Source organism: Lipotes vexillifer, unplaced genomic scaffold (assembly GCF_000442215.2).
Source record: "Lipotes vexillifer unplaced genomic scaffold, Lipotes_vexillifer_v1.1 scaffold629, whole genome shotgun sequence".
NCBI lineage: Eukaryota > Metazoa > Chordata > Mammalia > Artiodactyla > Lipotidae > Lipotes > Lipotes vexillifer.
In genome coordinates, this window is record NW_006774188.1 from 2,673,631 (window position 1) to 2,688,594 (window position 14,964).

At 43.4% G+C, this 14,964-nt stretch overlaps 1 protein-coding gene across 1 annotated transcript in view; it reads right to left on the bottom strand.

Moving 5' to 3' along the window:
* Positions 1-14,964, bottom strand: part of FNTB (farnesyltransferase, CAAX box, subunit beta) — an 86,574-nt gene that overhangs the window by 38,866 nt on the left and 32,744 nt on the right. Inside the window, exons 3-4 of the mRNA XM_007449027.1 lie at positions 11,749-11,821; positions 9,467-9,558 (exon numbers count right to left, since the gene is read on the bottom strand). Of these exons, the coding sequence (XP_007449089.1) occupies positions 9,467-9,558; positions 11,749-11,821 (165 nt within the window). The remainder of the gene's footprint in view (positions 1-9,466; positions 9,559-11,748; positions 11,822-14,964) is intronic.

Here is a 14,964-nt window from a genome sequence, read left to right on the forward strand (position 1 = left end):
AAGAGTTTGAGGAGAATCAGTGTAAGTTTTGCTTTGTATATTTGGTAGAATTTGCCTGTGAAACCATCTGATCCTGGACTTTTGTTGGTAGGGAGTTGTTTTAAAATTACAGATTCTGTTTTGCTTTTAGTGATCAGTATGTTCAAGTTATCTATTTCTTCTTGATTCAGTTTTTTTTTTTTTTACATCTTTATTGGGGTATAATTGCTTTACAATGGTGTGTTAGTTTCTGCTTTATAACAGAGTGAGTCAGTTATACATATATATATGTTCCCATATCTCTTCCCTCTTTGTCTCCCTCCCTCCCACCCTCCCTATCCCACCCCTCCAGACAGCCACAAAGAACCGAGCCGGTTTCCCTGTGCCATGCGGCTGCTTCCCACTGGCTATCTACCTTACGTTTGTTAGTATATTATATGTCCATGCCACTCTCTCGCTTTGTCACAGCTTACCCTTCCCCATCCCCATATTCTCAAGTCCATTGTCTAGTAGGTCTCTGTCTTTATTCTTGTCTTACCCCTAGGTTCTTCATGACATTTGTTTTCTTAAACTCCATATATATGTGTCAGTATACAGTATTTGTCTTTCTCTTTCTGACTTACTTCACTCTGTATGACAGACTCTAAGTCCATCCACCTCATTACAAATAGCTCAATTTCGTTTCTTTTTATGCCTGAGTAATATTCCATTGTATATATGTGCCACATCTTCTTTATCCATTCATCCGATGATGGACACTTAGGTTGTTTCCATCTCCGGGCTATCGTAAATAGAGCTGCAATGAACATTGTGGTACATGACTTTTTTGAATTATGGTTTTCTCAGGGTATATGCCCAGTAGTGGGATTGCTGGGTCATATGGTAGTTCTATTTGTAGTTTTTTAAGGAACCTCCATACTGTTCTCCATAGTGGCTGAACCAATTCACATTCCCACCAGCAGTGCAAGAGTGTTCCCTTTTCTCCACACCCTCTCCAGCATTTATTGTTTCTAGATTTTTTGATGATGGCCATTCTGACTGGTGTGAGATGATATCTCATTGTAGTTTTGATTTGCATTTCTCTAATGATTAATGATGTTGAGCATTCTTTCATGTGTTTGTTGGCAGTCTGTATATCTTCTTTGGAGAAATGTCTATTTAGGTCTTCTGCCCATTTTTGGATTGGGTTGTTTGTTTTTTTGTTATTGAGCTGCATGAGCTGCTTGTAAATTTTGGAGATTAATCCTTTGTCAGTTGCTTCATTTGCAAATATTTTCTCCCATTCTGAGGGTTGTCTTTTGGTCTTGTTTATGGTTTCCTTTGCTGTGCAAAAGCTTTGAAGTTTCATTAGGTCCCATTTGTTTATTTTTGTTTTTATTTCCATTACTCTAGGAGATGGGTCAAGAAGGATCTTGCTGTGATTTATGACATAGAGTGTTCTTCCTATGGTTTCCTCTAAGAGTTTGATAGTTTCTGGCCTTACATTTAGGTCTTTCATCCATTTTGAGCTTATTTTTGTGTATGGTGTTAGGGAGTGACCTAATCTCATACTTTTACATGTAGCTGTCCAGTTTTCCCAGCACCACTTATTGAAGAGGCTGTCCTTTCTCCACTGTACATTCCTGCCTCCTTTATCAAAGATAAGGTGACCATATGTGCATGGGTTTATCTCTGGGCTTTCTATCCTGTTCCATTGATCTATCTTTCTGTTTTCGTGCCAGTACCATGGTGTCTTGATTACTGTAGCTCTGTAGTATAGTCTAAAGTCAGGGAGCCTGATTCCTCCAACTCCATTTTTCATTCTCAAGATTGCTTTCGTCCTTGGGGGTCTTTTGTGTTTCCACATAAATTGTGAAATTTTTTGGTCTAGTTCTGTGAAAAATGCCAGTGGTAGTTTGATAGGGATTGCACTGAATCTGTAGATTGCTTTGGGTAGTAGAGTCATTTTCACAATGTTGATTCTTCCAATCCAAGAACATGGTATATTTCTCCATCAGTTTGTATCATCTTTAATTACTTTCATCAATGTCTTACAGTTTTCTGCATACAGGTCTTTTGTCTCCTTAGGTAGGTTTATTCCTAGGTATTTTATTTTTTTGTTACAATGGTAGATGGGAGTGTTTCCTTAATTTCTCCTTCAGATTTTTCATCATTAGTGTATAGGAATGCAAGAGATTTCTGTGCATTCATTTTGTATCCTGCTACTTTACCAAATTCATTGATTAGCTCTAGTATTTTTTCTGGTAGCATCTTTAGGATTCTCTATGTATAGTATCATGTCATCTGCAAACAGTGACAGCTTTACTTCTTCTTTTCCGATTTGGATTCCTTTTATTTCCTTTTCTTCTCTGATTGCTGTGGCTAAAACTTCCAAAACTATGTTGAATAAGAGTGGTGAGAGTGGGCAACCTTGTCTTGTTCCTGACCTTAGTGGAAATGCTTTCAGTTTTTCGCCATTGAGGATGATGTTGGCTGTGGGCTTGTCATATACGGCCTTTATTATATTGAGGAAAGTTCCCTCTACACCTACTTTCTGCAGGGTTTTTATCATAAATGGGTGTTGAATTTTGTCAAAAGCTTTCTCTGCATCTATTGAGATGATCATATGGTTTTTCTCCTTCAATTTGTTAATATGGTTAATCACATTGATAGATTTGCGTATATTGAAGAATCCTTGCATTCCTGGAATAAACCCCACTTGATCATGGTGTATGATCCTTTTAATGTGCTGTTGGATTCTGTTTGCTAGTATTTTGTTGAGGATTTTTGCATCTATGTTCATCAGTGATATTGGCCTGTAGTTTTCTTTCTTTGTGACATCCTTGTCTGGTTTTGGTATCGGGGTGATGGTGGCCTTGTGCAATAAGTTTGGGAGTGTTTCTCCCTCTACTATATTTTGGAAGAGTTTGAGAAGGATAGGTGTTAGCTCTTCTCTAAATGTTTGATAGAATTCGCCTGTGAAGCCATCTGGTCCTGGGCTTTTGTTTGTTGGAAGATTTTTTATCTCTGAAGTTTCAATTTCAGTGCTTATGATTGGTCTGTTCATATTTTCTATTTCTTCCTGATTCAGTCTTGGCAGGTTGTGCATTTCTAAGAATTTGTCCATTGCTTCCAGGTTGTCCATTTTATTGGCATATAGTTGCTTGTAGTAATCTCTCATGATCTTTTGTATTTCTGCAGTGTCAGTTGTTACTTCTCCTTTTTCATTTCTAATTCTATTGATTTGAGTCTGCTCCTTTTCTTGATGAGTCTGGCTAATGGTTTATCAAGTTCGTTTATCTTCTCAAAGAACCAGCTTTTAGTTTTATTGATCTTTGCTATCATTTCCTTCATTTCTTTTTCATTTATTTCTGATCTGATTTTTATGATTTCTTTCCTTCTGCTAACTTTGGGGGGTTTTTGTTCTTCTTTCTCCAGTTGCTTTAGGTGCAAGGTTAGGTTGTTTATTCGAGATGTTTCCTGTTTCTTAAGGTAGGATTGTATTGCTATAAACTTCCCTCTTAGAACTGCTTTTGCTGCATCCCATAAGTTTTGGGTCATCATATCTCCATTGTCATTTGTTTCTAGGTATATTTCACTTTCCTCTTTGATTGCTTCAGTGATCACTTCGTTATTAAGTAGTGTATTGTTTAGCCTCCATGTGTTTGTATTTTTTACAAATCTTTTCCTGTAATTGATATCTAGTCTCATAGCGTTGTGGTCGGAAAAGATACTTGATACAATTTCAATTTTCTTAAATTTACCAAGGCTTGATTTGTGACCCAAGATATGATCTATCCTGGAGAATGTTCCATGAGCACTTGAGAAAAATGTGTATTCTGTTGTTTTTGGATGGAGTGTCCTATAAATATCAATTAAGTCCATCCTGTTTAATGTATCATTTAAAGCTTGTGTTTCCTTATTTATTTTCATTTTGGATGATCTGTCCATTGGTGAAAGTGGGGTGTTGAAGTCCCCTACTATGAATGTGTTACTGTCGATTTCCCCTTTTATGGCTGCTAGTTTTTGCCTTATGTATTGAGGTGCTCCTATGTTGGGTGCATAAATATTTACAATTGTTATATCTTCTTCTTGGATCGATCCCTTAATCATTATGTAGTGTCCTTCTTTGTCTCTTCTGATAGTCCTTATTTTAAAGTCTATTTTGTCTGATATGAGAATTGCTACTCCAGCTTTCTTTTGGTTTCCATTTGCATGGAATATCTTTTTCCATCCCCTTACTTTCAGTCTGTATGTGTCTCTAGGTCTGAAGTGGGTCTCTTGTAGACAGCATATATATGGGTCTTGTTTTTGTATCCATTCAGCCAATCTGTGTCTTTTGGTGGGAGCATTTAGTCCATTTACATTTAAGGTAATTATCGATATGTATGTTCCTATTCCCATTTTCTAAATTGTTTTGGGTTCGTTATTATAGGACTTTTCCTTCTCTTGTGTTTTTGTCTAGAGAAGTTCCTTTAGCATTTGTTGTAAAGCTGGTTTGGTGGTGCTGAACTCTCTCAGCTTTTGCTTGTCTGTAAAGGTTTTAATTTCTCCATCAAATCTGAATGAGATCCTTGCTGGGTAGAGTAATCTTGGTTGCAGGTTTTTCTCCTTCATCACTTTAAATATGTCCTGCCAGTCCCTTCTGGCTTGCAGAGTTTCTGCTGAAAGATCAGCTGTTAACCTTATGGGGATTCCCTTGTGTGTTATTTGTTGTTTTTCTCTTGCTGCTTTTAATATGTTTTCTTTGTATTTAATTTTTGACAGTTTGATTAATATGTGTCTTGGCGTATTTCTCCTTGGATTTACCCTGTATGGGACTTTCTGTGCTTCCTGGTCTTGATTAACTATTTCCTTTCCCATATTAGGGAAGTTTTCAACTATAATCTCTTTAAATATTTTCTCAGTCCCTCTCCTTTTCTTTTCTTCTTTTGGAACACCTATAATTCGAATGTTGGTGCGTTTAATGTTGCCCCAGAGTTCTTTATTCTGCTCTGCAGTAGTTATTTCCACTATTTTATCTTCCAGGTCACTTATCCATTCTTCTGCCTCAGTTATTCTGCTATTGATCCCATCTAGAGTATTTTTAATTTCATTTATTGTGTTGTTCATCATTGTTTGTTTCATCTTTAGTTCTTCTAGGTCCTTGTTAAATGTTTCTTGCATTCTGTCTATTCTATTTCCAAGATTTTGGATCATCTTTACTATCATTATTCTGAATTCTTTTTCAGGTAGACTGCCTATTTCCTCTTCATTTGTTAGGTCTGGTGGGTTTTTATCTTGCTCCTTCAACTGCTATGTGTTTTTCTGTCTTATCATTTTGCTTATCTTACTGTGTTTGGGGTCTCCTTTTTGCTGGCTGCAGGTTCGTAGTTCCCATTGTTTTTGGTGTCTGTCCCCAGTAGCTAAGGTTGGTTCAGTGGGTTTTGTAGGCTTCCTGGTGGAGGGGACTAGTGCCTGTGTTGTGGTGGATGAGGCTGGATCTTGTCTTTCTGGTGGGCAGGTCCATGTCTGGTGGTGTGTTCTGGGCTGTCTGTGGACTTATTATGATTTTAGGCAGCCTCTCTGCTAATGGGTAGGGTTGTTTTCCTGTCTTGCCAGTTGTTTGGCATAGGATGTCCAGCACTGTAGCTTGATGGTCGTTGACTGAAGCTGGGTGCTGGTGTTGAGATGGAGATCTCTGGGAGATTTTCGCCATTTGATATTATGTGGGGCTGGGAGGTCTCTTCTTGACGAGTGTTCTGAAGTTGGCTCTCCCACCTCAGAGGCAGAGTCCTGATTCCTGGCTGGAGCAGCAAGAGCCTTTCATCCACTCGGCTCAGAATAAAAGGGAGAGAAAGTAGAGAGAATTAGTAGAAGTAGGAGGAAATAGGAAAGAAAGAAAGAAAGCAAGAAAGAAAGGAGGGAAGGAAGGAAGGAGGGAAGGAAGAAAGAAAGGAAAGAAAAGATAAAATATAATAAAATAAAGTAAGATAAAATAAAGTCGTTAAAATAAAAAATATTAAGAAAAAAAAATTTTTTAAAGAAAAAAAAATGGACGGGTAGAACCCTAGGACAAATGGTGGAAGCAAAGCTATACAGACAAAATCTCACACAGAAGGATACACATACACACTCACAAAAAGAGGAAAAGGGGAAAAAATAATAAATCTTGCTCTCAAAGTCCACCTCCTCAATTTGGGATGGTTAGTTGTCTATTCAGGTATTCCACAGATGCAGGGTACATCAACTTGATTGTTGAGCTTTAATCCACTGCTTCTGAGGCTGCTGGGAGAGATTTCCCTTTCTCTTCTTTGTTCGCACAGCTCCTGGGGCTCAGCTTTGGATTTGGCCCCGCCCCTGCGTGTAGGTCGCCGGAGGGCGTCTGTTCTTTACTCAGGACGGGGTTAAAGTAGCAGCTGCTTCGGAACTCTGGCTCACTCAGGCCAGCGGCGAGGGAGGGGTACGGAGTGCGGGGCGAGTCTGCGGCGGCAGAGGCCGGCGTGACGTTGCACCAGCCTGAGGCACGCCGTGCGTTCTCCCGGGGAAGTTGTCCCTGGATCCCAGGACCCTGGCAGGGGCGGGCTCCCCGGAAGGGGGGTGTGGATAGTGACCTGTGCTCGCACACAGGCTTCTTGGTGGCGGCAGCAGCAGCCTTAACGTCTCATGCCCGTCTCTGGGGTCCGCACTTTTAGCCGCGGCTCGTGCCCGTTTCTGGAGCTCCTTTAAGCAGCACTCCGAATCCCCTCTCCTCGCACACCAGGAAACAAAGAGGGAAGAAGTCTCTTGCCTCTTCAGCAGGTCCAGACTTTCCCCCGGACTCCCTCCCGGCTAGCCGTGGTGCACTAACCCCTGCAGGCTGTGTTCATGCAGCCAACCCCAGTCCTCTCCCTGCGATCCGACCGAAGCCCAAGCTTCAGCCATCCTGGCGGGTGAGCAGATAAGCCTCTCGGGCTGGTGAGTGCCGGTCGGCACCGATCCTCTGTGCGGGAATCTCTCCGCTTTGCCCTCCGCCGCCCTGTTGCTGCGCTCTCCTCCGCGGCTCTGAAGCTCCCCCTCCGCCTCCCGCAGTCTCCGCCCGCGAAGGGGCTTCCTAGTGTGTGGAAACCTTTCCTCCTTCACAGCTCCCTCCCACTGGTGCAGGTCCCATCCCTATCCTTTTGTCTCTGTTTATTCTTTTTTCTTTTGCCCTACCCAGGTGTGTGGGGACTTTCTTGCCTTTTGGGAGGTCTGAGGTCTTCTGCCAGCGTTCAGTAGGTGTTCTGTAGGAGCTGTTCCACGTGTAGATGTATTTCTGGTGTATCTGTGGGGAGGAAGGTGATCTCCTCATCTTACTCTTCTGCCATCTTCCCCTCCTCTCCTCCAAATCAGCTTTTTAGTTTTAAAACATTCTTTTAATTACAATAGTTTAATTGTAGAAATTTTAGAAAATGCAAATCAGCTTAAGAAAGAAAAGAAAAAAAATCACCTTCAACCCCACCATCTGCACAAATAACTACTACCATGTGTGTATATATCCTTGTTTTTTTCTATGCATAGAACCACCTTTATTTTTAATCTATAAAAAATGAATCTTTATCTTTTTTCATTTAAATATCTTTCTATATAAATACATACATTTTTATATACAAATATACACATTTATATATATATATAAATTTTTAATTGAGGTATAACTGACATGTAACATTATATTAAGTTCAGATGATTTGACAACATTATGATTTGATATCTGTATATACTGGGAAATGATCACCACAATAAGTCTATTTAACACCTGTTAACTTTTAAAATTTTACGTGGCTGCACAGTATTTCATTGTATGTATCATCACATAGGTACTTTACCTAAACTTTCCACTTATAGCATCCCCGACTGTTGATATTTAGGTTGTCCCCAATCGTTCAGTGTGAAAAGCCCTCTAAGGGGGTCCTCTCTTCCTATCTGATGTTGCCATAAAAGCTGCTCTGATACTTATTCCCTCAGAAAAGCCTTACATATAAAAGACCAAGTATACAACCTGGACAAAACTCAAAATCGATGCTGACTCGAGTTTTTCCACGTCAGGAAGCCCCTTATCACCATCTTCCCACTTCAGACCGCTCTACGTCCACCTCTAGGGGGCATCCTTCCTGCTCCAAACCACTGCTCCTTTAGGGGGTATCTGCACTTCACTCACAAAATCCTCCCATGTCTTTTGTCTTCTGTCACATACGACTTTCCCATTCCCATTCCCCCAGCGTGCATCCTGATTGTGTATGTGGAGGACGGGGGGAAACTTCCCAAACAATCCACAACCCCCAACTGGTATTTCAAAAACACACAGGCCTTTATTTTGACAATTAAATTCCTGTTACTGCAGAAACTGTGTCCAACTCTACATCCAGAGCTAGAAGCAACTAGGCTTGCAGCAGCTCTGTGATGTGGAAGACAATGCATATTTTTCCTCTGCCTCTGAAAGCATCATACACATCACAAGGGTTAATGGCCTAATTCTTTATTATCTTCCCTATCCACATTCATCACAAGACACCCTGCCCAGGAAGGCAAGAATGAGAGGTTATTGTTAAGACAGAATGAATGAGACAATGTGTGGCTCTGTTCTTCTGACCTGACAGTGTGACCCAGGCAGGGGGACTGCGGCCAGGGAAGGGTATGTGCTGGCCTCCACGCATCCCGGCACAGCTGCCCCTGTGTGCTGCGGGCAAACGAACCTGGCTCAGGGGCCTCCCTCTGACTCTCTCCCTCCGGAGCAGCAGCGGGAGAGATGAGGTCGAGGTGCTGCTGAGGGGACACGATCTCTCTCAGTGAGAACTGGAGCATTAGATCCAATTCCTGGCGTCTCTCTGCTACCTCAGGTACCCCTCAGACTAGAGTGATGATCGGTTTCTTCTTCAAATACAAACTATGAAGAGTGTCTAAGGATGAGAAGCCACACTGAGGACACCATCTGCACCAGCACTTTGGGAAGAATCCTAGTTGCTTCGATCTTTAACCAGAAGCTAAATCAGAAGCTTAGGAAAATGATGTCATGACATTTGTACACCAAGATGGCAACACATCCACTGCCATCAAGAGCCATACTGTCCCTCCCAGGCACTGGTGAGGAGGGACTTCTATGGAAGTGTTTACGGAAAGCAAAGGCATTTTTGTCCATTGGGTTGCCACGCGTTTCCCCACAGAAGCTATTCAAATGCATACTGTACTTTCTGGCAAAATCGTATTTCTCCAGAGTTGATGATGAAGACTTTTCTCAAAGACCAGAGCAAGAGCCAAAACAAAAGGCCACAGAAGAAACAGAATCCTTCTCTTGGGAGTTCAAAGTCTTATTCTACCCATGAGCATACAATGGGCTTCTGAAGTGGAAGAGTTTCAGGAAGTTACTGGAGGTCAGGAGAAGGGCAACGGTTTCTTTGTAGTGCTCTGTGTTTTTCATTCAAAATAAATAAAACAGAAACAAAACAAAAAGAACCCCAAAGTCAAAATACAATTTCAGAGAATACCCCAGGTTCCCCAAAGCCAGACTCACTCTGTCGCCACCATCTGGGGAATGGGCTCATCTAGGAGTTCCAAGCTGTGCAGGATCCAGTAGCAGAGCCATGGGCGGCTGGCATCCAGACACTGCAAAAGGAACAAGGCAGAAAACACACCCCTTATTCAGAATCATTCCAAGACCCTGCTGAAAAGGCAGCAGGGTCTCCAACTGTTCAGTGTGAAAAGGGAGACATCTGTCTCCCTCCTGGCAGCCTGGCAAGGAGGAGGAGGACAACCTCTGAACAGTGAATGAAGAACACTTTGCCTGGTGGCCTTAGCCAGGAGCTGAAATGACCATATGTGAGAAAAGGACAATGGGACAAAGGAGTTTAACCTGAACCCAATGGGTCCTTCCCTGACAAGCATCCAAAGAAGCCGAGCAGAGGACTTCTCACACGCCAGAAAGTTAAGTGCTACTATTTTCTCAGTGCAGACCCAAGAAGATACACAACCTCAGGATGGGATTTCCTGGAGTAACTCATTCAGTAAGTATCTCCTCATGCCAAGCTCTGGGGGTACAGTAATGAGTAAAATTCAGTTCTTACTCTTAAGATACTTTGTTTAGGATGTGTGAGGTTTTCTGTAGAGGAAGAGGGCAATTAGAAAGACATGTAAGTACAAGTGTCTTTCTGGAACAAGGCAGAACAAAACTAATGCATACATATACCTGGATAAACGCTATAATGGGCACATGGAAGAAACTGACTACCTCTGCCTGGGGAGCTGGGAAAGGTTTCCAAAGGTGACATGGGAGCAGGTCTTGATCCTAACTCAAGCCATAAATATTCAAGCATTCAAGGCTAGGCGGGCAGGCAGTATTACTGCCCCAGTTTTACAAATCCAAAGTGTATAAATGAGATCCAGAGAGAGGAACATTTTCCAGATTACAGAGAGTAAACATCAGAGATAAGACAAGACTGCCGGTTTCTAGACTCTCAGTCCAGTGCTCTTTCCATTGTCCCAAACTGCCCTCTTCATAAATGAGCACATAAATGTGCTAGCTCCCCACCTGGGGGCAGCTGGTATGGTGACAGAAGACACTGCTATGGGTTTCAGTGCCAGCTCCTCCTCTCACTAGCTATGTGCCTTTGAGCAAATACTTAATCTTGCTATGCCTATTTCCTTATCTATGAAGAAATAAAGACTTACCTACCCCCTGGAGTAGCTGTGAGGATTAAATGAGACAATGAACAGCAACCTTTTAGCGCACTTTTCAGTGAACTGTTAGCTGTCATGGTATTAATTGTATCAGGGTTGCCTGGACCCTAATCATTGAGGATTGAATACTGAAAGTCCACAGGCCAAACATAACCCAGGGATGTGTCCTGCTTGTTCCCTGTAGTGTTTTGTTTGTTTAATTAGAATTGGTTGTAACGTGTTGAGAGATCCACAGAGAAATCTGAATTTCTGGCTTCGTTTGAAAAAACAAGAAGAGATCTGGCAACCCTGGGTCTGCACTGCCGTTTGGCAGCAACTGGCAGGAACAGAGTAAAAGCATGGGTCCTCTGCTTTGCCTCAGTTCCACCCCGCACACCGTCCCCCAACCAAGCCCACATCTCTCGTTTATGCTACCCGCTTGGGTCTACAGGCCCAAATTCCTGCGGTAAATAATCAAATGTAGAACCCCCCAATAAAAGCAAATTAAAAGCAGAGCTGCTCTACGTAAAGTGGGGCAGGGAAACTGGCGGCCTCTGGTTCACATTTACCCTCTGGCTGCTACTCACCCCTATTCCCAACACCCCTCCCCTCCACCTCCGCTGCCCTCCCCTGAGCCCCTCTCTGGACCCCTAGGGCTCTAAGGTATATTGATTTAAGATCCACCCCACGTTTGGGCATTTTTACAGTGTTAAACCGCAGGACTACTCTCTGGGACTTACATACTGGTCCTTTGGCCAGTAGAGAAATTAGATCAGCTTACAGGGCCAAGGGGTGGGGATGAACAGGTATCTAGACCACCTTTTAGTGGTCAAGGGGTGTCTAGAAGAACACCATGTGAACCCCCCTCAGCCACGATAGGGGTGAAAGCCCCACCCCATCTGGGGCCTCCACTAGCTCTGAGGGAGGACGAGACTAGAGATCGGGTTCTGTCCTTTCGGAAGTAGGAGTCCCGGCTCTGTGGGGCAGAGCTGCTGCGGACCCTTCCCACCAGAGCCACACAGGACGGTGAGTGACTCTGTGACAGGGCAAGCCCATAGTGTCTTTTACATCCAAACAGTTAAAAAGGAGAAAGATCTGACTCATAATTTGATAGAGAAAGCTCCTGGGCAAGGTGTTTACCTCGTAGGCATCTGTCAGCTGTCGGAGGCCTCTCTTCAGATAATGGAAGTGCTTCTCCCTCTGCAAAATAAGCCTGGAAAGATAAAGAGCTTTGTAAACCTACTCTAACAGCCTCGGCTTCCCCCACTACAGAACACACGCACACACTCACTATCCCCCTACAGTCAATGAGTAGAAAACAGCAACTTCTTTAGCTAAACCAGAGAAGAGAGGCCAGCCTCTGAACGTCCCTAAAGTGTCTGGAAATGGCGCTGGCGAATGTTTGGGGCGGGGCTTCCCTGGTGGCGCAGTGGTAAAGAATCCGCCTTCCAATACAGGGGACACGGGTTCAAGCACTGGTCGGGGAGCTAGGATCCCACATGCCGCGGGCCAACTAAGCACGGGCGCCACAACTACCGAGCTCGCACGCCTCAATGAGAGACAGCCTGCGTGCTGCCAACTGTGGAGCCCATGCCCTCTGGACCCCAACAAAGAGCCCGTACGCTGCAACAAAAGATCCTGCATGCCTCAACGAAGATCCGGCGTGCCGCAACAAACACACGGCGCAGCCAAAAATTAATAAATAAATAAAATGTTAAAAAAATTAAAAATTAGGGCTTCCCTGGTGGCGCAGTGGTTGAGAGTCCGCCTGCCGATGCAGGGGACGCGGGTTCGTGCCCTGGTCCGGGAAGATCCCACATGCCACGGAGCACCTGGGCCCGTAAGCCATGGCCGCTGAGCCTACGCATCCGGAGCCTGTGCTCCGCAACGGGAGAGGCCACAATAGTGAGAGGCCCGCGTACCACAAAAAAAATTTAAAAACAAAATATTCGTGCAGACAAAAAATAAATAAAATGTTAAAAACAAACTCTCCTTCGTGGCCGGTAGCTTTGGGCTAGAAATGCCACTGTGAGCACACTTAGCCAGGCAGTAACAAACCACCCAGAAAGTTCCTCCAGGGTCTAGCTGAGAACAGATACCTTGCGGCTCCCCATCCTGCAAGCAATTTAAATCAGAGCCTCGCCACTTCCCTGATTTGGTTAGCCTCTGTCGTTCTGGTCATTTCTTCTGGGGTCACTTCTCTGAAGTCTGTGGTTTGTACTCTGCCTGCCCCTCACTCATCCGTCTAGTATTCCCTCCCCGAAATTCCACCTCCCACGTGCTGACCCACAGCCCTGGCCTGAGGATCATGTCTGTATTCTGCAGCCAGTCGCTCTCCTCGGCCCTGATGTCAGCAACACTGGCTCTAAGATGGACTGTGCTGGCCATGGCCACCTGCACAGGCAGGCAGAGGACAGGGGCTGCACTTCTCGCTGGGTCTTACAGAAGGAGTCTGTGTGATTACAGAAGGAAAGAAAAAAGTAAAGAATTTAAGACATTCACTGTGCTTGCTGATTCCAGAAATAAAATGAAAGAAGAACCAGTCTCTTTCCTAGGTATTCAATTCAACAATTGTTTATTGAACTCCCACTGTACTGTGCTGAGAAAAAGTAGTCTTTACTTCAAAAAGTCTAGTTCAGTACTGGAAGTGAGATAAGGACATAAGCGGTTACAATATGAGGAGAACTGGGTAGGTTTCATAAAGGGAAAACAGATAAAATACTAGAGGCTCTAAAGGGTTTGGGTGAGGGCATCTCATTCAGAAAACAACGATCAGGGAAGGTTGTGCGAACAGGTGGAATTTGAGGTAGGGGCCCTGGAAGAAGGAGAATATTTTAACAGGCAGAGGAGGTGAGGAGTTGGTGGGAGGAGTTTAGCCAGAAGGAACAAAAACAAAAGGAACCGACCAGAACTTCCAGTGATGATGGAAGTGTCTTTGTCTGTGCTGTCCAATAGGTAGCCACGAGCCACATGTGCATACTGAGCACTTGAAATGTGGCTAGTGTGACTGAGCAACTGAATTTTAAACTTTATTTAATTTTAATTAATTTACGTTTAAACAGGTACAAGTGGCTAACGGCTACTATATCATGCAGACAGGTATAAAGCGTGCAGAGGGAGTGCAGGTCGGGGATTTGGCCTGGCTATTAGGAATGAAAGAGGAGTGGTCAAGAAGGCCGCTGAGGCCCTTTTTACAGGGATCTGGGATGCCAGCTGAGGAATTTAACTCAACTTAATACGCAAAGGGAATTTGCGACAACATGGATGGAACTTGAGGACATTATGCTACGTGAAATAAGTCAGATAGTAAAAGATAAATACTGCACCATCTCACTCATATGTGGCACTCTAGGGCTTCCACCAAAAAAACAAAAACAAAAGCCCTGAGCTTGTGGATACAGAAAACAGATTGCTGGTTGCCTGAAGTGAGAAGTGGAGGGGGAGGGCAGTGAAATGGGTGAAGGGGGTCAAAAGGTACAAACCTCCAGTTATAAAATAAATAAGTCATGAAAATGTAATGTACAGCACAGCGATATATTTAATAATACTATACTGCATATTTAAAAGTAGCTAGGAGAGTGGATCTCAAAAGTTCTCAACACAAGAAAAAGAATTTATCACTATATATGGTGCTGAATGTTAACTGGACTTACTGTGGTGACCATTTTGCAATACATACAAATATTGAATCATTACGTTGCACACCTGAAATGAATATAATGTTATGTCAGTTATACCTCAATTTAAAAAAATTGGCAAAGGAAAACCCTGAGGGTTTTCAGCTGAGAAAAAATGACCAGAATTGTGCTTTAGAAAAATTATCTGACCACAGTAGGTATTCAATATGTGTTTATAAACTGTACTGATGAAAGCAGTAAGTGGGGAGAGAGATGAGGTGGGAAGACAGGGTAAGATGCTATTAAGAGTCAACCAGGTGGGAAGAACTTAGAGTTCTGAGGGCTCCACCTAGCACGGTGCCCAAGACAAGCTGACTGTGGACAGGTGGACTCTAAAGCACTGGAAGTGTATTCAGGTGGGGATGTCAGTCACATTGCTGGAAACACATGTGAGACTCTGGAGAGGGATCCAGGTGACACAGATGAACTGGGAATCATTTATCTGGAAGCAGGTGACAGGTGAAGCTGCAGGAGTAGAGGACAGAGCAGAGAGAAAAGTTTGAAGGCAGAACTGAGGGAAGACCCATCTTTAAGGGCTTGAAGGACCAGGAGCCACAGGAGAGAAGTAAAGAGCAGTACACAAGCAGAGGAAGGACAAAGGGAGTGTCGCCTCACAGGCAGAGAAGGAGGAGAGAATTTCACGGAGGTTTTTTTTTTTTTTTTTTTTTTTTGGTACTTC